The sequence below is a fragment of the Heterocephalus glaber genome, unplaced genomic scaffold (genome assembly GCF_053883595.1).
Source record: "Heterocephalus glaber isolate CG9 unplaced genomic scaffold, H.glaber_assembly_v1.0 deba00000676, whole genome shotgun sequence".
NCBI lineage: Eukaryota > Metazoa > Chordata > Mammalia > Rodentia > Bathyergidae > Heterocephalus > Heterocephalus glaber.
This window is the reverse complement of record NW_028258156.1, coordinates 26,171,840-26,195,050: the sequence shown is the minus strand read 5'-3', so window position 1 is coordinate 26,195,050 and position 23,211 is coordinate 26,171,840. Positions and strand designations below refer to the sequence as shown.

At 39.2% G+C, this 23,211-nt stretch overlaps 1 protein-coding gene across 3 annotated transcripts in view; it reads right to left on the bottom strand.

Moving 5' to 3' along the window:
• The window catches only part of Ptpn12 (protein tyrosine phosphatase non-receptor type 12), a 97,323-nt gene that overhangs the window by 55,792 nt on the left and 18,320 nt on the right, over positions 1–23,211 (bottom strand). For all 3 annotated transcript variants that reach the window (XM_004839736.3, XM_004839737.3, XM_021253963.2), the window contains exons 2-3: positions 5,931–6,039; positions 152–228 (exon numbers count right to left, since the gene is read on the bottom strand). In XM_004839736.3, the coding sequence (XP_004839793.1) occupies positions 152–228; positions 5,931–6,039 (186 nt within the window). The remainder of the gene's footprint in view (positions 1–151; positions 229–5,930; positions 6,040–23,211) is intronic.

Below are 23,211 nucleotides of genomic sequence, written 5' to 3'. Positions count from 1 at the left end.
CAAAAACTGTTTATCTGTATGAATAAGAAGGCTGGAAGGAAAACATACAGAAACATGTGAGGGCAGTGACTTTCTTTTTATTCCTTTTGCTGTTGATACCATGTTTGGGCAACTTAAATAGCAAAAAGTACCACTTAAAGTAAATACATACCTTAATAAAATTTGCATTGATATAATCTGAATCTTGAGAAGGAGTCTTTAAAGTCAACTTAACTCTGCTGTGATCAACTACAAGGAAAAGAAAAAACTACATTAATTGTGACTGGCTAGCACTCAGGTACTTACTATGAAGTGTAAGGTTAAGAAGATAACCAGAACATTTTTGCCCTTGCAGTACTGGGAATTGAACACAGGGCCTTGTGCATGTTAGGTGTGCGCCCCACCACTGGGCTACATCCTCAGCCGTCTCTGTTCTTGCTGAGCTGCCCAGGCTGGCCTCAAACTTGCCATCTGTCTGCCTCAGTACATGGGCTCGAACCGAGGACCTCGCACATGCCAGGTAAGCACTCTAGCACTGGGCTACACCCCAGCTTTCCCCAACTCTTACAAGGGCAACTATATGAATAACTTACTTTTCTTTGGCCCAAACTGTATACAGAGTACTGAGGTCCAGTTCTGATTACTTTATGTACTTTTTTTTTTTTTTTTTGGTTCCGGGGATTGAACTTGGGTCCTTGCACTTGCGTAGCAGATGGCGAAACCACTGAGCTAAATCCCTGGCCCTACTTTATGTACTTTTGATGAAATCTTATTTAGAAATTTGTAGGAAGGGACATACAACAAAGACATACAGGCTCATGATGAAAATTACACATCTCACATTTCCAAGAAAGAAAAAAGCGTTTACATGTTTATCAATGCTTTGTCCATTTATTTCATTCATCCTACATGTCTTCTCCCTTTTCTATGCCATTTGGTCCAAGAAATATAATACCAAAGAAATGCTGCTTCTGGTAAATGAGAATAGAATATTCAGTCGTTAAGATAATGATGGTTAAATAACTATAAAAAGCTTCTCCTCGCCATATGTGCCAGTAAGAAGTGGACCCAATCATTTCCCCTCACTCACATGGCATATTAGTCTTTATTCCAAGTATTTCAGAGCAGAGTACAATAGCTGATTTACCAATGGGTCCTCTACAAATGTTTCGGGTGCCACAAATCCAAACAAGAATTGTGGTTCCCAAATGACAGTCTGGCTGCCCTGCAGGCCAGGCTGGGGATTTCTTTTTTTAAAAAGAAAATTTTCTAAGATGAAAAATTTAAGCATATACAAAATAGAACTGCACAATGAATCCTTGTACATCTATTAACTAGCTTCAATAATTAACATTTTTGGCAGTCTTCTTTTGCCTATTGCCAATTCAACAAGTGGGGACTAGAAAAGCAAATTAAAATAGTAAAAGATTTTTGGAATTCTACACTGTACACTAAGTTTGATTCACTAAGTTCTTATTTAAAACTCCCCATTTATACTCTAGAGCACAAGCAAATATAGTGGCCAAGGCCTTCTATTATACAAGCACAGTATATTATTGAGAATTCCAAAAATATTACTTTGCTCATATAACACACACACACACACAATTTTAATGTTTTCATTGGTGCTCTTATTAAGTATAAAAAAATTTAAATATCTAAGAAATGAAAACAATTCCCTTCCCATAGTTTTGCTGACTACCTCTACATGCTCCCAAGAGTCTAAATCAAAAGATGAAATTGATACTGGCTATACAAGAGTCTCTTTAAAAGTGTCCTCCCTGTCCTGAGCAAACACTAACAACCAGGGGCAACAAGAAGAAAATATATAAATTTTATATATTTATATATAAACCTCCAAGGAAACAAAGAGATCTACTAACTAAAGCCTTGCTCCGAGAAATAAAGTGTCTGTAATGAACACTGGAATAGGCAGAGAACCCAGACTGTCACTTCCAGAGCACAGCTTGCCCGGCTTTGGCAGAGGGAGAGGTGGGTGTCCCTAGATCTCACAGCGCAGAACTCGCCTCAGTTTCCTGGCCTCCTTGGCCAGGACAGTCCAAGAACTCTTACAAGTCAGTGAGACTTTCCCTTTTTGATGTGCACCTGGGGATTGAACCCAGAGGTGCTTTACACTGAGCTGCATTCCCCAGCCCTTTTTATTGAGATGGGGCCTTGCCATTTGCCCAGGCTGGCCTCCAACTCATGAGCCTCTGGCCTTAACCTCCCGGGCAGCTGGGCTCACAGGTGTGCCACAGTGGCTAGCCTACCAGTCAGCCAATATTTTTAATGTATAAATGATTTAAATAGACTTCACTTAAGAAATACAAATGGCCAACAGCACAAGAAAAGATGCAAATGAGAACTATAACAAGAACCACTAAATAACTATAATCAAAACTTCCAAAGCCAGCACACGGCACCTATCCAGTAGTCCTGGCTATTCAAGAGGCTGATGCTCGAGGAACATTGAGACAGGAGCTCAAGACCAGTCTGGGTGACACACTGAGAAGCAGCCTCAAACAAACAAAAACCCGATGTAGTGTGTTCTGATGAGGATGTGAAAAAAACTGGAGCCCTCACACATCACTGCTGAAGACATAAAATGGAACAGCCACCATGAAATGCAGTTCAGCAGTTTCTTAAAAAGTAGAATGTAAGCTTCTAAAGACCCAACAATTCCATTCCCACTATACCTAAGATGAATACAATGTCACGTACACACAGACTTACATGGAAATACTTACAGCAGTACCGTTCATAATGTTTACCAACTGGTGAATGGATAAAAAAATGTGGCATATCCATACAGTGAAATATTCCTCAACAACAAAAAGGAATGAACTACTGCTGCATCCAACACAAACGAATCTTCAAAGTGTACTAAGTGAAAGAAGTCAGACCACATATTGTATGATTGTGTCTGTATTAAATTTCAGAAAAGAATCTGCAGCACAAACAGCAAATTAGCAACAGCAGACTAGCAAATGCTGGTACTGAAGACGACAGATCTTTTGAAAGTTCTGGAATGTCCTGAAACTGGTTTATGCCAACTGTTTTACAATTCTATAAATTTATTAAGAAAAAAGAGTTGTGGGGCCAGGAATTTAGCTCAGTGATGCTGCCACCTGCCCCACAAGCGCAAGGACCGGAGTTCGATCCCCGGTACAAAAAAAAAAAAAAAAAAAGAGCTGTGGAATTGTACACTCAAAATGGATAAATCAGATCTCAAATCTGTTTAAAAAAATAATATTTCTGCAAACACTGGACAGGTTAAACACTCAAAGGAAACTGACAAATTATTTCTAATAGTAAGTAAATATATATCCATAAATATAATTACTTTCAATGTGATTTTCCGAAGCAAAATAAGTAGAAGTTTATTGGAAATCAATTTATCAAATCTTAAATATTCTAAAGACAAAAAAGGCTGTCACTCTGACTCTGGCACAGTAATTAAGAGCTCAGGCTCCAGGACCTGTGGCACACGTGCTGCAGCTGGCTGATGGTTATCACTGAAGCCCTAAAAGGTTCACCATCACTGCTGTAGGGCAGGCACTCTCTTGGCACTTCAGCCTCCCTAACTAAAGTGGGTAGGCTGCATTGGTGCACTGTAGGACGTGCAGTGCTACGCCTGAACTCTGCCCATACTCCAACCCCCGATATGACAACCATACTGTCTGCACACATTGCTGAAAGTCCCAAGGGGAAGAATCACCCTCTGAGAATCACTGTTTTGTGAATCAACTGCCTTCACTTAAATTCTCATTCCAGACTATTAACTCTGTGACAAGCCATTTAATCTCTGCATCTTAATTTCCCACCTATAAAACAGCATATATAGTACCTACCTTACCTCCTAGTTCTGTTGTGATTACCAGAGAAATCCATTTGTCCCAGAAATCAGTAAACAATATGAATCAGTGCTTTTATTTTTCAGGGGCTGGCTTAATAGCATATCACCAACCTGCCCTTTTATTCAAAACTGTTCTCCCTCCTATTCCCAACTTTCTCCATGTCCATGGCTCCTGCTATATTATTCTCAATAGCACCAATCACCACCTAACAGACAATGTGTATTAATTTGTATTCACCGTTTATCACCAAGACTAGAATATACACAAGGGCAGGGAATTTTGCCAGTTTTGCTTCTGCACATAGTATACACACAAAACTTTTCTGTGAAAATTAATAAAAATTAACGAAGCAACATATAAAAACAGAAACCTGGAACTACTTAAGATTTCTCTAAATGACAGAAACAGAAGTGGACTATCTGAGCACATGCACTAATTCCAGAGAACTACACCTCAAGAGGATCTTCCTTAATGAAGTGTCAAGAAACCCATGTAATCCCTAAGGAGGGGACTGGTCCGGTGGCCTGAATGCTTGTGTCCTCCGGCTGCCTACGCTGAAGCCCCAGCCGAGGCAACAGTACTGAGGCAGGGATGGAGGGGGTGACCGGCCGAGGCCTGGAGAACGAAGTCGGTCCTCACGGAAGCCTGTGGAAGGACGTCTGCCCAGCCACCAGGAGCGCACCCTGGCAGAGGCCCTCACCGGGCAGAGGCACCGTCTGCTACTGCCCTGACCTTGCACGCCCCAGGCTCCAGCACTATAAGAAACAGTCCTGTCATTAAAAAGCCATGGTACTTTTGTTATAGCAGCCTGGTGGACTAAAACATAAAACATAAGTAAGGAAACAAAACAAAACAAAACAAAAAAAAACCACCAATAAGGGAAGTGGGAGGTGTTTTGCAAAAGCCTAATGAATGCAGTTATAATCCTCACACTAAAAATAATCCTAAAAGCTATTATTATTGTCTCTATTTCACAGATGAGAAACCCAGACAGACAGGATGAGACCAATGTCTTACAGCTTACAAGGATTTGAACTTCCAGAATTGTAGGTCTTCATCATTACCCTATGGTGTTACTTGTTAATTCTGCTAACACATTCCACAGCTGGGAAATGAAGGAACAGCCAGGCATGGTGGTATCTGTAACTCCAGCTACTTGGGAAGCGGAGGCAGGAGGATCTCAAGTTTGAGGCCAGCCTAGGCAATTTAACAAGACCCTGTTTCAAAGTTTAAAAAGGAGGGCCGGGGATTTAGCTCAGTGGTTCTGCTGCCTGCCTTGCAAGCACAAGGACCTGAGTTCGATCCCCCATAGCAAAAAAAAAGAACATCAAAGTTTAAAAAGGGCTAGGAAAAAGAAAAAGAAAAATTTTAAAAAAAGGGGGGTGGTGTTGGGGATGTAGCTCAGTGGTAGTGCACCGGCTCTGAGCCAGACACTGCATTCAATTCTCAGCACTGCAGAAAAAATGGGGAGATGAAGATAAGCAAATTGTGAGGAACAGGGAGGAAATGAGAGGGAAGAGATGATGTGAAAGAGATCATGGGAGAAAAAAAAAATCACAAACAGGGACTGGGGAACAGTGTCAAAATACTTACCAGAAAAAAATGCTGAAGAAAGAATAAATGCTGAAATAAGCCCCTGTGAGTCCATCAAGGACATGTGTTCTAAGCATGTGCTCAGAGACACTCACTGAGGTCAGAGACCTCTCAGGGACCATTCTTTCATGCATAGTTAATCAAGGATCTCACTATGAACAGGTAACAGATAAGCCAGTCTTTTGAGTATTTTACAAAATTCTTAGTAAAACAGCTTCTCCCGACAGAGTCTATAAAAGACACTTTCACTTGGAATTTTGGTGTTTAAAACAATTTATCATTAGAGCAACTCTGATGCCTAAGAAAAAACTACACACCAACAAAAACTTCTATGGAAAGGAAAAACAAGAAACACAATTGCAAATTATTACGTTGTAGTCTACCTTGAAAAAGAGGTTAATTACTATCTCAATAATCAAACTCAGGAAGGATAAAGGGAGTTGGGTTACAAAAGGCTAATTAGCATTTCTATTTGTTCTATCAAGGGCATTTCAAACTTACATGGCAGTATGTCCTTATATCTGTTCTTTTTAACATTTTCTTCTTTTTCTCCAGTGGCTGTGGGATATATCTTTTCTGTCCTATATTTGGTAGACAATCTTCTTAATCGCTTAAAATACAAGAAAATAAAATTCACATTTAGAGAAACATTGTTATGTTTAAAATGTTAATAATTCTCAAATAGCTCCTCACTAAATTTGCTGACCAAATTCCGCATAACTAATTTGCTTCTTGCTCTTAAGCTTATTTTTCCTAGCTCATAATCATTAACCTAAAAGATAATTTCTTTTTAGCATAAATGCAAACATAAAATCAATACTTACTCCAAATGAGTGACAATGAAGGGAACAACTAGAATAAAAGTAAGTACCTTTATTTAAAGATATAATAAGCCAAGCCAGGATATTTAGCTCACTTTTTAATGTAGGCAGGTAGCTTGTTTTAACTACAGGTCTCAATAACCTAATCAAGTTTAAATGTCATGCCTAAAAGAATTATGCACAGGTTTCTTTATTTCTTCTCTCAATAAACCTTGAGCATCCATGATGTGCCAGGCTCTCTCCAGGGATAAGCTAATAATTACTTATAAGACACTGCAAAACAAGGTTCTTTCTGGATTGGAAATGTCCAACAAAGCCCAATGCTGCTTATTCATTGCATTACAGAAGTGGTTTGTGGGTTAGTGACAAATTCTTACCACATATGGCATTAGGGATGTTCTTTGGGCTGGAATATTTCTGTGTGTCAGTAATACACTTCCTGCTTTCAGAAGAACTGAAAGTCGGCATTGTGAATTGTTTAGAATCTACTCAACTACATTGCTAAAATTTAATTTCAAAGAAGCCTACTTTCTTTCAGGCTTAAAGGCATATTGAAAGCATTCTGGTTCTACTATTCAATGAATTATTAAATACAAATGGAAAGAGGTCTTCCCATCATCTTATTTTTTGCTTGTGATGCTGATATTTAAGCAACTAAAAATGTTAGGTCTAAAACAAACAAACAAACAAACAAAAAAATGTTAGGTCTGTATTTTTTAAATCAGAACTGCAATACAAGAATCTTGTCTTAAATACTGTTATGATGTACTTTAACATAAAGGGCTTGAAATAAATTTTATAAAGACGCATACAGAATGGTTAACTTTTTGACTACTAAATTTTATCATTATAATCTTGGAGATCTAAAACAGGAATATACATTTTTTTCTTTAAGACAAAAAGGCTTATTACAATCTTGTTCTGCAAGGCACAATGCCAAAGTCAAATTTCCTATACGTACAATGCTTTTTCCTGTGAGAATAAAGTTCTCAAAATATATACAGGTGTTGGGGTGGGGGCTGTATCTGAAAGTGAAGCTGATGGAGAAGGGGTGTGGAAATCAGAACTTCTATACAATACTGATGAAAAGGAACAGTAATGCAAGCCTTCTGGAAGGGAAATTTGACAATTACAAATGCACACAACCTCTCGGCCCAGGAACTACAGGTCTACAAATGTGTCCTCCAGATGAAGTGCGTGCCCGTGTGAAATGATGCATGCACGAGGTTATTCACTGCCACAATGTTTATAACGGCAAAAGACTGCAAACAATTAAATAAATTCTATTATTAGAGGACTGGCTAAATAGACTTGTTTCATTCATACAGTCAAATATAATAATTTGGGAAAGCAAAAGAGGAAGCTGTCTGTATACAGCAATACAGCAACAACTTAAAAATACACTAAGGGCAAAAAGCAGAGATAAGTAACTGTATGTAATATCCTACTACTGGTGTTAAAAGGAACTTAAAATGTATGTGTGCTCACTTGTAAATGTGCATGAAGTATCTGTGAAAGACATAAGAGAAAGTGTCTATTACAAACAGGCAGCTGTGAGAAATAGATGGGAAGGACTTATTACTCTGTTTTTCAACCTCAAAAAATTAAATGTAAAATAATGAGAAAGTCAGAAAGATTGTTTATATTTTCATTACTCTATGTGAACAGAAATACCTTACATATTTAATAAAAAAAAATTTTTTTTGGTACTGGGGATCTAACTCGGGACATTGTGCTTGCGAGGCAGGCGGTGGAACCACTGAGCTAAATCCCCGGCCCCTATACACTCAAATTTAAAAATGAAGCATGTTGGCTGGGGATTTAGCTCAGTGGCACTGTGCCTGTCCTCGCAAGCACAAAGTCCTGAGTTCGATCCCCAGTACAAACAAAACAAAACAAAACAAAACATGTTATTGCAGAATAAACAAACAAAACAGAACCACCACCTGCTGAGTTTTGCTGTAACATTAAAGCTCACAACCCACAGTCATGGGCAGAGGCCATGAAAAGGGGCCTTCAGGCCAGCGGCTCCTCTGAGTAAGGTTGGCAGTGAGGCCCAGACCCAGCTGAGAGTGCACCGTCCTCCAGGCTGAATGCGGAAGATGTAAAATGTACAGCAACACCACTCTTCTCATTTATTATTTTTGTTTTATAAAAGTTATTTTAATAAAAAGTTTGTTTAAGAAAATTAAAGCCGGGTGTGGTGGTGCATGCCTGTAATCCCAGCACTCAGGAGGCTGAGGCAGGAGGATCACTGCGAATCTGAGGCCAGCCTGGGCTATACAGTGAGTTCAAGGCCAGCCTGAACTACATAGCTAGACTTTGTCTCAAATGAATGAATGAATGAGTGAATGATGTTCTATGCAAATAAATCCCCACCTAAATAGTATACTTACATCTGATCTAGCCATTAGGTATTATAAACCTACACTGAAATGTCATACTGTACCTCATATACATGTACAATTACTGTTTCAATTTAAATATATACATACTATTGTACTCAGAAACTTTCAGACCCATCACAGATACAAAACCTTGTTTTGTACTTTAAAAAAATCAACATCAGGAAAATTTTACCCAACTGTACTAAAAAGGTATCTTCAAGTAGAGACTTATTCCCTAACCTCCACCCCAAAAGTCAGCCTTACATAGCTGCTTGAATCAAAATTCTGGGCTGGCTACTTCCAACCAAATGACAATGAACATTAGCTCCTCGGTGTCCCCCCTCTGTAAGATGGAAACAGTCCCTGTGCACTTGTCAAAGAGCGTGGTGCATGTAACGGCTCAATCAAGGTTGGCTATTGCTGGAGTCAATTACTGAAAATCTTTAGCTGCCTTTTGCTGGTTCTATTTTCATTCATTCATTCATTCATTCATTCATTCAAAACTTTTCCTTGATCAAAGATCAAGCCACATATAGCAACTCTGGACCAATCTATCTGCCTGGTACTTGCATCCAGTGGGCCAGTCTGTTTACCAAACTTAGCTGGCTTCAGAGTCAGTTAGAGGGCAAGACTGCAGGGGCCCACCCCTAGTTTCCTATTCAGTAGGTCTGGGGAAACACCTGAAAATCTGCATTTTTAGTTATGTTCACAGGTGCTGCAGCTGCTGCTACCAGTGACCCAGTTCTGTATAACCACTGTATAAGGTATCTATGCTCCTAGCACTGACTGATCAACATGCAGACAGAGGCTGATTTTCAACAACCTCTTAGGTTCCTCTAAGCTTTCTCTATAGGTTGGCAGCACCAAATTATTCTGAAAGAAGCACTTCATGAACAGCAAAGGAAACCACTAATAGTGAAGAGACAACTTACAGAATGGGAAAAGGGTTTTGCCAGCTATTCCTCAGACAAAAGACTAATATGGGGCAGGGACATAGCTCAGTGGTTCCGGTGCCTGCCTCGCAAGTGCAAGGTCCCGAGTTTGACCCCTGGTACCAAAAAAAAAAAAAAAAAAGACTAATATCTAGAATATATAAAGAATTCAAAAAAATTAGACCCCCTCAAACTTAAAGATTCAATGAAAAAATGAGCATCTGAAATGAATAGATACTTCTCAGATTAAGCAATACCAATAGTCAATAAATACATGAAAAAACATTCAACACTGCTGGCCATTTGAGAAATACAAATTAAAACAATACTGAGATTCCATCTCACTCCACAAAGAATGGTTACCATCAAGAAATCAACCAAGTGCTGGATGTAGTGGCACACACCTGTATCCCTAGTACCTGAGAGGCTGAGGCACAAGTTTGAGGCCTGCCTGGGCTACAAAGTCAGTTCAAGGACAGCTGGAACTATAATGAGGCCCTGTCTCAAAAAAAACAAAACAGAAATCTATCAGGAACAAATGCTGGAGAGGCTGCGGAGAGGAAAGGAACTCTTCTCCACTGCTGGTGGAGTGTAAACTGACACAACCACCATGGAAATCTGTATGGAGAATCCTCAAAAACCTAAAAGAAATTCCGTTTGACCCAGCTATGCCCCTTCTAGATATCTTCCCAGAAGAATTAAAGACAACATACCACAGTGATGTATGCATACCCATGTGTATAGCAGCGTAATTCAAAGTAGCTAAATCTTGGAAATAGCCTATATATCCATCAATAGATGAATAAATTAAAATGTAGTATTTACATACAATGGAGTACTACTCTGCCATAAAAGGATAAACTTGAGTCATCTGTATGAAAGTGGATGCACCTTGAGACCGGCATGAACAATTTATCTAAAAGTGTACCTTGAGTTAGTGCAATTATCTTACATGTTTTAAATGTTCTTTGACCTATTAGTCTGGTTTTCAATCTGTATATATGATAATTATGAGGTCTGATAAGATAAATGAATCTGATGCTGGAAAAATAAAAGGGGGTAAAGAGGGGGAAGGGAAGTAAACTGTGTTATGTACATGTACCAATTCCCTAGTGAATGTAATCATTATGTGCTGCAAACATGCACTAATAAAAGTTAAAAAAAAAGTTTGAAAAAAGTGCTTCAAGATTTTTCATAGGAAACTGGAGAATTAGGAATGAATAAAGAAAAATATAATTATCAAAGGCAAAAAAGAGTGATGAGATCATAGGTGAGCAGCCAGTGAAAGCAAAAAGCACAGGCTGCTAAAAAACCAAAGGACAATAAATAAAAGACTTAAAAGTTCTGAGGAATGGCAGATAGAGAAACTAAACTCTCCTCTGAATCAGTTTTCCATCACATAAATGTAAAACACCAGAAAAATCAATCCAACATTGTACAGACATGACAACACTTACATTAGCAGTAACTGCCAAAAAAAGCTATGAAAAGCTGCTCTGCAATATTCTACCTGGAAAAAGCTCACCTGGCGATCACCTTGCTGCATCTTTGTGAGTGCTTTTTCTCTGCTTCTTTGTGGTGAGGCCACTCAAGCACCTCCAAACCGTATCCCTCTTGAATACTTACCGTCTTTAGTTTCTGATGCACTCAAAACTACTTTCTCTTCCAAGTTCTTTTTACCTTTACACGCATGCCTACTTAGAACACTTCCCATTTACTACTCCTAATATAAATATATAGAGAATACATCTTATTTCCTTTAATAGACTATAAACTCCATAAATACAAAATAAAAATCACTGTCAGATTTAGATTTATTAGTCGGGTGTGGTGATTCTAGCACCTGTAATCCCTGCCCTGTGGGAAGATGAGGCAGGAGGGTCATAAGTGTAAGCCTAGCCTGGACAATTTAGCAAGACTCTGTCTCTAAACTTTTATTTATTTTTATTTATTTTTTGCTACCGGGGATCAAACTCGGGACCTTGTGCTTAAAAGGCAGGCGCCAGAACCACTGAGCTAAAGCCCTGGCCCTCTGTCTCTACATTTTAAAAACAGAACAATAATAACAAAGGGCTGGGGATGCAGCCCAATTGCGAAGGCACTGAGTTCAATCCCCAGTCCTCCTCTGCCCTGAATAATCACTTTAGTCCTTGCTCCAAACTCTCACAAGTGTCTGTCACCTCCGAGATGAACTACCAATTCTGTACTATAAAAGGTTTTAATGCTCCCTGACCAACGTTCCAGCTTCTTTTCAGAACGCTATCACTAGAGCAGGGCTCTCCAGCCACACAGAAGTCAGCTCACCTCCAGCACCCCCTCCAGCAACCCGCACCCCTGCTATCCTGTCAGTTTGTGCTCTTGCTGGTGTTGAGTTAACAGAATTCTGGCAGAAGTGTTACTTCCTTTGTGAAGCTTCTCTTGAACGTTCCCACTCCTTAACTGGCCTTCCCTTCAGCCCTCTCCAAGGTGTTCTTGTACATCACGCTGTCATTTATAAAATGTATTTCACTACTTGTCTATAAAACTGAGGGCAAGGAGTAGACTATTGTTTTAGGCTTCACAGGATAGTATCAATGCAAATCAAAGCACGTTAAAAACAGGTGAAACCAAGAATAATTTGTTGCACCTTCTCAGACAAGTCACAGAAATGTTTTGAAATATTATGGGGTTCTGTAGTTTTGTTTTGTCTGTTTTGGGCACTGATCAAATTAGATTAGGGTCTCACTAGTGAGCTATATAATCCCCAGCCTTTACATTAGAATTTTTGATGTAAACAAAACCTGAGTTTAATACTCCCTTTGTTTTAAAGTCCTGAATAAATGGTTTCCTCTTAACTTTTTAAAACACAGGACTGTATTCCCCTAATCTGAAACCAACAGACTGGTTCTCAAAGGCCTCCAAGAGTCACAGGTAATATGACTATCGCCTTTTAAGATGATCTGTGTGTGTTAGGGTTGAGTTCTTACCAGAACAGCTTCATTGTTTACCTAAGGACTGAAGCCCCTGAGAACGTTGTGCGAGGGCTGTTAAATCTCGCCAACTGCAACAGCTCACCGCTGGGTTGTCCACACACGTCAAGCGGCAGGCACCACAAACACGTCTGCCTGCACAGCACCGCAGCACCACCTTAACCACTGCTCGGGCAACCCAGAGCCAGCCTTGCTCCCTTCCTTTCTTTCACCGGCCTCCCCATCAGCAAGTCTTGTTAGGTGCACCTTGAAAATACTTCTAATTTTCTTCATTTCTTCGGAACAGACACTGAGCTGAGAAGGCACTTAGATAAATAAACACTAATTAAGAAAGCAGCACTGCGCCTGCCTCGCAAGGGGAAGGTCCTGAGTTCAATCCCCGGTACCGCAAAACAAAACCAAAAAAAGAAAAGAAATGAACACAGTAAAAACAGAACCGATAAAGCTATTTAACTAACTCAAATTCTTGTTTGAATCGAAGGGGTACAAATAAATTACAAGAACTAAGATCCTTCATGGGCTGTTATTAGACTATACATCATACCCCCAAAGTCTTCTATGCCTTTGTTGGTTTTATTCATAAAAAATTTGTCCTCAAGTAGCAAAAATCACTCAATTCTACTATTAATTAAACCCTACCCTAGAAGTTCCACTATAACCAAGCAAAAATAATTTTTAAAACCCTAATAAGCAGGTTTGGAGTGGTAGTGTGTGTCTGTAATCCCAGCTACTAAGGCAGGAGGACTGAGTCGAGTTCGAGGCCAGCCTGAGTAACTTAGCAAGTCCTCACCTCAAAAGACAAAACAAACACAGCTCCCCCACAAAAATGATTAAAAGTAGCAACAGGGAATACTAAAATCAGAGTATATAATTTACACTCAAAGTACACTGCACAATGTCTAACTAGCTATTCTTGAATCTTTACACATAAAAATATGCACAATACTACTAGCAGGTTTTATAACACCTGCTAAAACAGCCAAAGAACTTTCAACCACACACCTAGAATGTATTCCTTTAAATGGAAAATGCTCGACTCTGCCTTTCAAAATCCATCTTCCTATCTTTGCTCACCCTTTCTGTCACTGCTGCCTCACAGACTAACTTGTCTGTCACTCTTTCTCAGAAATGCATGGCCACGCTTTCTCACTGAAGCCTAAGTGAGAACTGCTAATAAAGTCAGTAAGGGCCAATCACTCTTAGGGGCTTTGGGTAACAAAATTCTTCTGCGCTTCACTCATATCAATTTCTCCACTTCAGCTACTCCCCTGTCTGCCTTGCCTTGCCTCCTACTCCCTCAGTACAGGAATCATCTTGAAACATTTCCTAGACCAGTACTGGCACACGCACCATCATCCACATCCCTGTGGGTGCTTCCTCATCTCCATCCACTGCCTCTGCATGCGTCTACTCAGGGCACTCCTGAGGGCCCACACAGCAGCCCTGCTAGGACAGGAATTTCCTAGGGGTGCGGTCCTCGCAATACTGCTAATATCAGCTACTGTCCGCAAAACCCACCACAAACAGGGACCATTAAACTGTTCGACATTTCCATGTGGTGGCACGTACAGAAAATGGATGCAAATTAGAACTGACTGGTTTACCTAAGAAATCACTCTCTCACACACACACACACACACACACACACCCGACAGTTTTGAGTAAGAGAAGCTGGGGTTCAAGTCCCAGTTCCATCAACTACTAGCAAAGATTTCCTCACCCTCGCCTTATCATCCTCCCTAAATGGATGAAGCAATGATTCTTAATTTCAAGAATTTTTAAAAATAAAATTCTGTACTACAGACTTTACATTTAAAAAGAATATGGCAAATATAAAAACTAAAAGGAAAAATAACTTAAAATTAAAGAGTCTGTAAGTTGAGTTTTTGGGAGTGTTTTGCTTTGGACAAGCTAGACAAGTAAATACTTTTCTTTTTTTTTTTGTACCAGGAATGGAACTCGGGTCCTTGCGCTTGCAAAGCAGGCAGTGAAACCACTGAGCTAAATCCCCAGCCTGATTATAACCTGGAGTACTTTTTTTTTTTTTTGCTACCGGGATTGAACTCGGGTCCTTGCGCTTATGCAGCAGGCGGCGAAACCACTGAGCTAAATCCCCAGCTATACTTTTCTTAAAGTCTCTTTCCTGGTGAGGAAAAAAAAATATATTTTATGCAAATTTACCTTTCCAGACTCTGAAGGTACACTTTTATGGAAATAAAAGAATACCATTTGAATTAGAACAATAAAATTTTGTCATATATACTAATTTTACTAATACAATAAATGGAACAGGCTTGATTATTTTAGTTTCAACTCACAGGGCCCTCAACTTCCTTCATTTAATTCCTGCAAACACTGGTTATACTCATTTTCCAAGTCAATCCCAACTTTAAATATTTTCTTCCATTGTCCCCACAGTAAACTTCAGAAATTCCAAATTCAAGGTATTAAAACAACAGCTTCTGAATAGTCCTTCCTTCATCTCGTTGTATGTCTGGATTTTGATTCAAAAAAACAATCACTATAGCCCCCATCATTTATTTTATTCCATAATCTACAATATAAACATACAGTAAAACTTAAAACACCAAGTTCCAAGGTTAACATATTAAAATAAAGTAACATCAATTCTCTTTAGCTCCAACTAAAAAAAAATAAAGGCCCCTGAAGTAATAGCATGGGTGCAGGGTTCATATTTATCTTTGCAAAAACAAAATATAGCACAGGAAAAATGTCACTTTTGTAATGTAAAACACCTCAACACTATTTACCACTGTATGGAAAAAAATTATTTTTTGCTAGGCCTGGCAGCCACAAAGCTGTGGTTGACAGAACAGACTTTTGGAAGAGAAACCTATACTGTCTAACTACTAACTCCTGAATCCTCTGAAATGTTTTTCCCTTACTGCTGCTGAAATTACTTTCATAAAGTCACCAATAATCTCTGACAGGCATCAAAATTTTAATGCTGGACTCAGACATTTATAATAAAAAGGTAAGATTCAGGCTGAATTATCACCTCCATGAGGACAACCCGTTCCACATCCTCGCCTAACCTACCCTATGCTAGGCACTGTAATTTTTGTTTTACAGATGTCATAGTGAATTGGACAAAAATCTCTTTTCTAATAAAGCATACATTCCAAAAGTGTGTTCTAGACCAGTGATGGTGTAAACCTTTTAGAGACTGAGTGCTCAAACTGCAACTTAAAACCCACTTACCACAAAGCACTAACACTGCGATTAAACCTGAATACTGAGATTCCAGTTTAGAAAAATCTCATACATCAACATCTTTTGTCTTAAAGAAAAACACAATAACATGTATGCCCCAGGTTCGCCACCACTGTCCTAGACATTTAATATTAATCACCCTGCCTTTGATCCCATCTCTACCACTGCTGCCACTGCCCATGATTACAATTCACTGACAGACATCATTTCTTATATTTCTTTTCCCCCCAACCAAGCCACATATAGCTCCTCCTATACATTCAAAAAGCACAGCATGTATTTTAGACGTAATGAACAATGATCACCACATTCAGAGCACCACACAGGGAAATGACACCCTTCTATCATGTTACTAACACATCCAGTTCCATAAGCTGAGACAACGCCGTGCATACAGCTGGAGAGGACAAAAAAAGCTAGCTGAAATTCCATCTCCGTGGTTTACCATCACACTGATAAAAACTGGTCGAAGAGTGACGCACAACATAATGTATCTAAAGTAATATCACTTTGTCCTAAATAACAAACCTGAAGGCATTTTGTTTTCAATTCACTTCTTTGTTATCTAGAACGTCACAAAGGCAAGCTTTCAATTTTTTACCATCAGGAAAAGGGTGCAAAATAGAGGAATCAGGCAACACACACATAAAAAACCCACCAAAGTATCCAGAGTGGTCAAAAACATAACCGCACACAGAGCTATGGTTCATTACAGGATCAGAGCAAAAGCAGCAAGGGCAAGATGGGTAAGTGAAGCCCAAGGTTTTGCACCTTCTCTCCGAATGGAGCCACAGGAGACCCACAGAAGGCTCTCAGCAGTTGGCTGTGACGTGAAATGCTGTGTCAGAGAAAGCCCAGGGCTTTGACCGGAGGGTACTCGCATGGGTACTCTCTACTCAGCATGTACCAAAATTATAAACTCCCTAAAGGAGAGCAGGTGCTCGACATAAACCGTATCGTTCGTACAACTGAGGCACAGTGAGCCACCCTTAAAAGCTCAAGTTCTCAGACTCCAAGCAAAGACCCACCTTGCAAGTATTCTTTCTCAGGATAGCAACCTCAAGCTTGCTATGCTGTTTTCTGCACACAAGTATAAAATGAAAAAGCAAAATCTCTCTCCGCCCTCCAAACTTGTCGCCCTTTAGGTAGCCAACCATGTTAAACTGCAGCACTACTGGATGTTTAGGTTGTGTCACACAAAATGTTGCAACTAACTTTATAGAACACAATTATTTTTCGTGCACATCTTGTAATTCTTTCCACATCCTTACCAGCATTTGCTATTCTCAATTTCTGAGTTTTGCCCTGGTTATGGGTTTTCAATTTTACTAAATCACATGGGCCCTAACAATGATTAATCTGCATTTCTGACTACTGGAGAGGTCGATGACTTTTTCCATGTGCCATATGCCTCTATTTCTCCTGGAGTGTTCTTTTCATTGATATACAGAAGCTACTCATGTATTCTGGATAATAATCTTCCATCTGTTACACATGTTGGAAATATTTTATCATTACTACTGCTTATCTTGTATTACCAATTTTATTACAGCCATTTTCAACTGTTATTATAACATTTGTGCTTTATTACTAGGAGAAAAGGTTTTGCCCTATATGCTTTACCAGTCTCTTCAGACAGCACACCAACTCCCTCTAGACAAGTTACCTATTACAGAAGAAAGATTTACTCACCCAGGATAGACACCTGATAGGGCTGAACATGTTCCTTCCAAAACTCTGGTGGTGTCAATATGACAGGTCTTCCTGTTTTTCTTTTTTTGAGATAGGGTCTCACTAGGTAGTCCAGGCTGGCCTCCTGCCTTAGCCTCCAGAGTGCTGGGATTACTAGGCAACCACCACCACTCGACTTCACCAATATGACAGTTTTAAGAGCTGGGGCCTTGAAAAGTGATCAGGCCTTGAGGGTCCCTCCCTTGTTGATACGATTGAGACCCTTACAGAAACGAGTGACTAGTTCTGCTATCTTGCCCTTCCTCCCATCATGCGAGGTCCCAGAAGGAAGCCCCTCATGGACCCAATGGCGGTGGCCTGATCTCCGAGCCTCCAAAACTGAGGTAAATAATATTTCTGTAAACTGAGTAATTCTGAAAATTACTCATCTGAACTATTCTGTTATAACAGAACACATGAACTAGTGCAGTTATCTTTTTTGAACTTGCTTATTTTAAAATAGAAATCGTCTCACTCAGCGTTTTATATTACAAAGGAATGTCTTAGACAAAACGGTACTGGCTGTGTTACTTTGTGAAGTGGCAGCTCTTGGGTCTTAGCAAACTTCTAATAGAACAAGGCTGTTAATACAACACAACACTACTGTCACCCTGACTTCTCTGAGCTAGGTGACACTGGTTCTGTGGGCCGACATGTGCTGCATAGTCACACTGGTACTCTCTGGAATTAAATGACGTTATAGCACATCCCTACAGTCAAATAACTTGAACCATTTAAATTATCAATTTTCTTCTGCAGGTTAGAACATTTCATGAATGACAAAGACCAAGTCTACTCTTACTTATGAAAAGCTGATTCAAGATTTATTCTAAAAATCAATACTACTGTCACCAATTCTTTGTCCTTTTTTTTTTTTTTTAAATATATTGGTACATTTTAGGTATACAGTACATTTACATTTATCATTGGGTGCTTGTACGTGTACATGATGCATCTTGGTTCTTATTTTTTCCCCATTACCTGTGCACCCTTCACCCCCCTCCACCCTTCCCTACTTAAAAGATTTCATTTCCATTTTTTTTTCTTTTCTCATAATTTTTCCTTTCCCTTCTTCCCACCACCCCTACCTTTTGGACCTTTTCCTATTTCAAATTATTAATTATTTGTTTTAATCATTTTAATCCTTATTCACACTTTCAGTTTCTCACACTAGAGAAACTATTCGGTATTTACACGTGTGTCCTATTTATTTCACTTAAGAGTATGGCCTCGATATGCATCCTTTTAGCTATAAATGTCTCTAGTTTCTCGATGTTTATGGCTGAGTAGTACTCCATTTTATAAAAAAAACCCCACATCTTCTTTATCCAGTTTCCAGTTGATGGGCAATTGGGCTCTTTCCAAGTTTTAGCTATTACAAACTATGCCTCTATAAACATGGGTGCACATATATCGCTGTGGTATGATTCTTTTAATTCTTTGGGGAAGATACCCAGTAGGGGAATAGCTGGGTCAAACTGGGACCTCTAGCCCTAGTTCTTTGAGGTATCTGCATACTAATTTCCACAGTGGTTGCACCAGTCCCCTTAATGCTTATAAATTCACCAATAGCTCCACTGTATTAGTAATTTCTACTAATGTTCTTTTTTGATTTTCTCGATTAGTTAATGATGCTACTAAATGCTCTTTATCATTCTCATCTCTATTTATTTGCTCAAAGGGCTCCCTTCACCAAATTTACCCACCCTTCTGGGTTCTTGCTGAAGCCCTTACTCATTAAGCTCTGCATTAACAGTATATGATTTTTCCTTTTAAGAATCCACACTGGATAAAAAAGTGAATGTAGTTAATACCACTGAATTATACATTAAAATAATAAATTTTGTTATATACATTTTACCACAAGAAAAAAAAAGGTTAAAAAAATATCTTCATGGTACTTTTTTTTGGTACCAGGGATCGAACTCAGGACTTTGTGCTTTCGAGGCAGGTGCAGTGCCACTGAGCTACATCCCCCGACCCTGCACTGGTTACTTCTGTTCATCTTCATTTCCTCATCTCTATCACTAAAGCCTTCAAGAAAGACCACAGGCACAGGCCTGTAATCCTAGCACTCTGGAAGGCTAAAGCAGAAGAATCAGAAGTTCAAGGCAGCCTGGGTAATTCAGGAACTTAGTGAGGCCCAGACTCACAATTAAAATAAATAAATAAATACATACATACATACAAGGGGCTGGGAATGTAGCTCAGTGAGAAGGCCCTAGGTTCAATCTCTAGCACTGCCAAGATAGGGGAGCGGGGAGAAGGAGACGGAAGCCCGGATGCCACTCAAGGGATTAAATTTTCCAGCAGGCTTAGAATCATTTATGCTCTTTGCATTGAAGAAAAATTAGGATAATTCTAAACAAGACTCACTTGAGACTTCCTGGTTCCCACTCCAGTATGTAAGAAGCTTAGAAACTGCCCCTCAGACTTAACAACTATGATAATTAACAAGTCTTCCTAGATCTACAAAAAAAAAAAAACTGAGGTCACAAACTGCTTTCCTCAAAACTAGCAACAACAGACAAATATAATAAAAATTTATCCTGGCAGGGGCTGGGGATTTAGCTCGGTGGTTCCGCCACCTGCCTTGCAGGCACAAGGTCCCGAGTTTGATCCCTGGTACCAAAAAAAAATTTAACCTGGCAGAAACCTCAACGAGCAAGCTCCAAGGGAAACCTGAATTGTAACTGACAGATTTCTAAAGGCTCAGTGGGGACAAGGAAGTTAAAATCCCCAGGTGTACCCAATCAGAGGGGCATCTCACACTTTTCCGAGCTTCACCTACAGGCACTCTACCAGGTCCTCATAGAAAAATATTAGAAAAATGCCCTCTGGATTCTAGTACAGGGAGGGCAAAGGAACCATTCTGAAACACACCAGCACATTCTGTCTGTTTTAAGAGGTCTTAGACATAAGGAGTATCTGAAGGAGAAAGTAACCAGAACCTAACCGACCTGGGGCAGGGGTAAAAAGCCCACGAAGTTCACAACCCAGAGCACAGGATCAATAAAAGTCTCGGACACAATCACAACATTACAGAACACTACTCCTCCCCATACCTTACCACATCATTACTGAAGACCTATTCAGGGCTGTTCCTTTTACCCAGTGTATCATGTTCAAGAGAAAATTACAAGACATTCTGTAAATAAAAAAACAACTTAAAGAGACAGAGCAATCATCAGATCCAGACTCAGATATGGCAGACATTAGAACAATTACACTAGGAATTTATTTTTTCATTTAGATTTTTGTTATCACTAGTGTATGTTGGCAGTGCACGGTAATCACTCATCTTGTTGAGCCAGCACACTTACACACATCGTAATTCTTTTTACTCGCCCTTCCTCTCCCTCCCTCCCATCTCTTGGTGCCCCTCCCATTTGCAGAAGTTCTATCTCCCTATTTCTTATTATCTTTTATTTTCCTCTTTGATGTAAGAAAAATCATGTGATATTTGATATAAGAGAAACCATGTGATATTTAACCTTGTATGTCTGATTTATCTTACTAAACATTATGGTCTCAAGGTGCATCCATTTTCCTACAAATGACTCAACTTTATCCTTTTTTACGGCAGTATAATACTCCACTGTGTGTAAATACATTTTCTTTATCCATTCATCTGTTGATGGACATATAGACCACTTCCAAGATTTAGCTATTATGAATTGTGCTGCTGTAAACATGGGTATGCATGTATCACTGTACTATGATGTCTTTAACTCTTTCAGGAAGATACCTAGAAGGGGAATAGCTCAGTTGAATGGAATTTCTAGTTTAAATTTTTTGAGGAATCTCCACACCGATTCCCATAGTAGTTGTACTAGTTTACATTCCCACCAACAGTGCAGTTCCTTTTAGACAAGGAATTTAAAGTAACTATGATTACTATGCTAAGAACTCTAATGGACAAGGTACACAGCATGCAAGAACCAAGGGGCATCATAAGCAGAAAGATGCTAAGAAATAACCAAAAAGAATGTGAGATATCAAATATACTGTAACAAAAATGAAGAATGTTTTCGATGAAGAGTGTTTTAGATGACTGGATGTGGCTGAGAAAAGAATCTCTGGGCTTGAGGATATCTCAATAGAAACCTCCAAAATTGAACCACAAAGAGGAAAAAGAATGAGGGAAGGTGAATGACAAAAACCAGAATAGAATAGCCAAGAACTGTGGAAAAAGTATAAAAGGTGTAACCTTTATAAGGAGACTAGCAGAAAAACAGAGAAAGGAACAGAAGAAATACAGTCTTCATTTTTTCACCAGCATGATTTATTTTTATCAAGTTGATTATCAAAAAGATTAAGTAGTTGGTGAAATAATGCCAGCAGTGACACAGGGATGTGACAGAGACACTAGGATATTTTGTCATTGTAAGGTATTCGAACTATACACGAAGCGGTATTTTGTCATCTGAAAATGTGATGACTGATACAGAAAGCCAGCTTACGAACATTCGAGTTGCGAACTTTCACAGATGCAAATGGCCCTAACACTTATTTGGTATTTTCACGCTTTACATTTAATATTTGTGTCAAAGGTGCCTAAGACCCACTCTGTTGGACTTACTAATGTTCTCCCAGAAGGGAACTTGTTCCTACATCAGAGACTTACTGTATTGTATTAACTGGAAGCGCACATTACAAACGGTAGGGCAACCATTTAAAAAGTTAAAAAGCTAAAAAAAAAGAAGAGAAAATGATATCATATAATATGCTTAATTAAAAGCAAAAGGCAAGCGGGGTGGGTAGCAGAGACCTGTAATCCCAGCACTCTTGGAGACTATGATGGGAGGTCACAAGTTCAAGCTTAGCGTGTGCAATTTAGCAACCCTCTCTCAAAGATAAATAAATAAATAAATAAATTTTTTTTAAAAAAGGGAGTGGCCTGGGGAAGTAACTCCTTCAAAGCTCCTACATTCAAGCCCCAGTAGCTTAAAAAAAAAAAAAAAAAACCCCACAAAACCCCAAAACAATGCACAAGGCAGTAAAACAGAAGAAAACAAAACACATATACATTACAAGTAAATGGATGTAGAAAGACATATGCTAATAGGAATGAAAAGAAAACAAGAATAGCTCTATTAATTTCAAAAAGATTTCACAGCAAGTAAAATGACCAGGTATAAAGGGGCCTTACATTAGGACAGAGGGGTCAATTCTCCAAGAAGACATAACAACCCTTAATATTTATGCAGCCAATAATAGTGCACCAAAGTATATGTGGTAAAACTGACAGAAACACAAGGAGAAATATTGGAACTCACGATTACAGATGCAGACTTTAACACCCTCTATCAGAAATGGACCGAGGCAGGGGGTTAAAAAATAAACCACTAAGAGCACAGCTGAATTCAACACCACCACCCACTGATATACTGGAGATCTACAGGTAATACTAACCCAAAAAGCACACAATACACATTCTTCTCAAACACACTTGAGATATTCACAAGACAGACCACATAATGGGCCATAAATCTGGGCCATATGGGCCAGGGATTTAGCTCAGTGGTTCCACGGCCTGCCTCACAAGCCCAAGGACCCAAGTTCAATCCCTGGTGGTGGTGGGGATCTGGGCCATAAAACTCACCTTAACAAATGTAAAAGAATGGAAATTATACGTCTATTCTTAGACACAATGTTATTAAACTGGCAATCAATAACAGAAGGAGCAGGCATGCTAGTGCATGCTG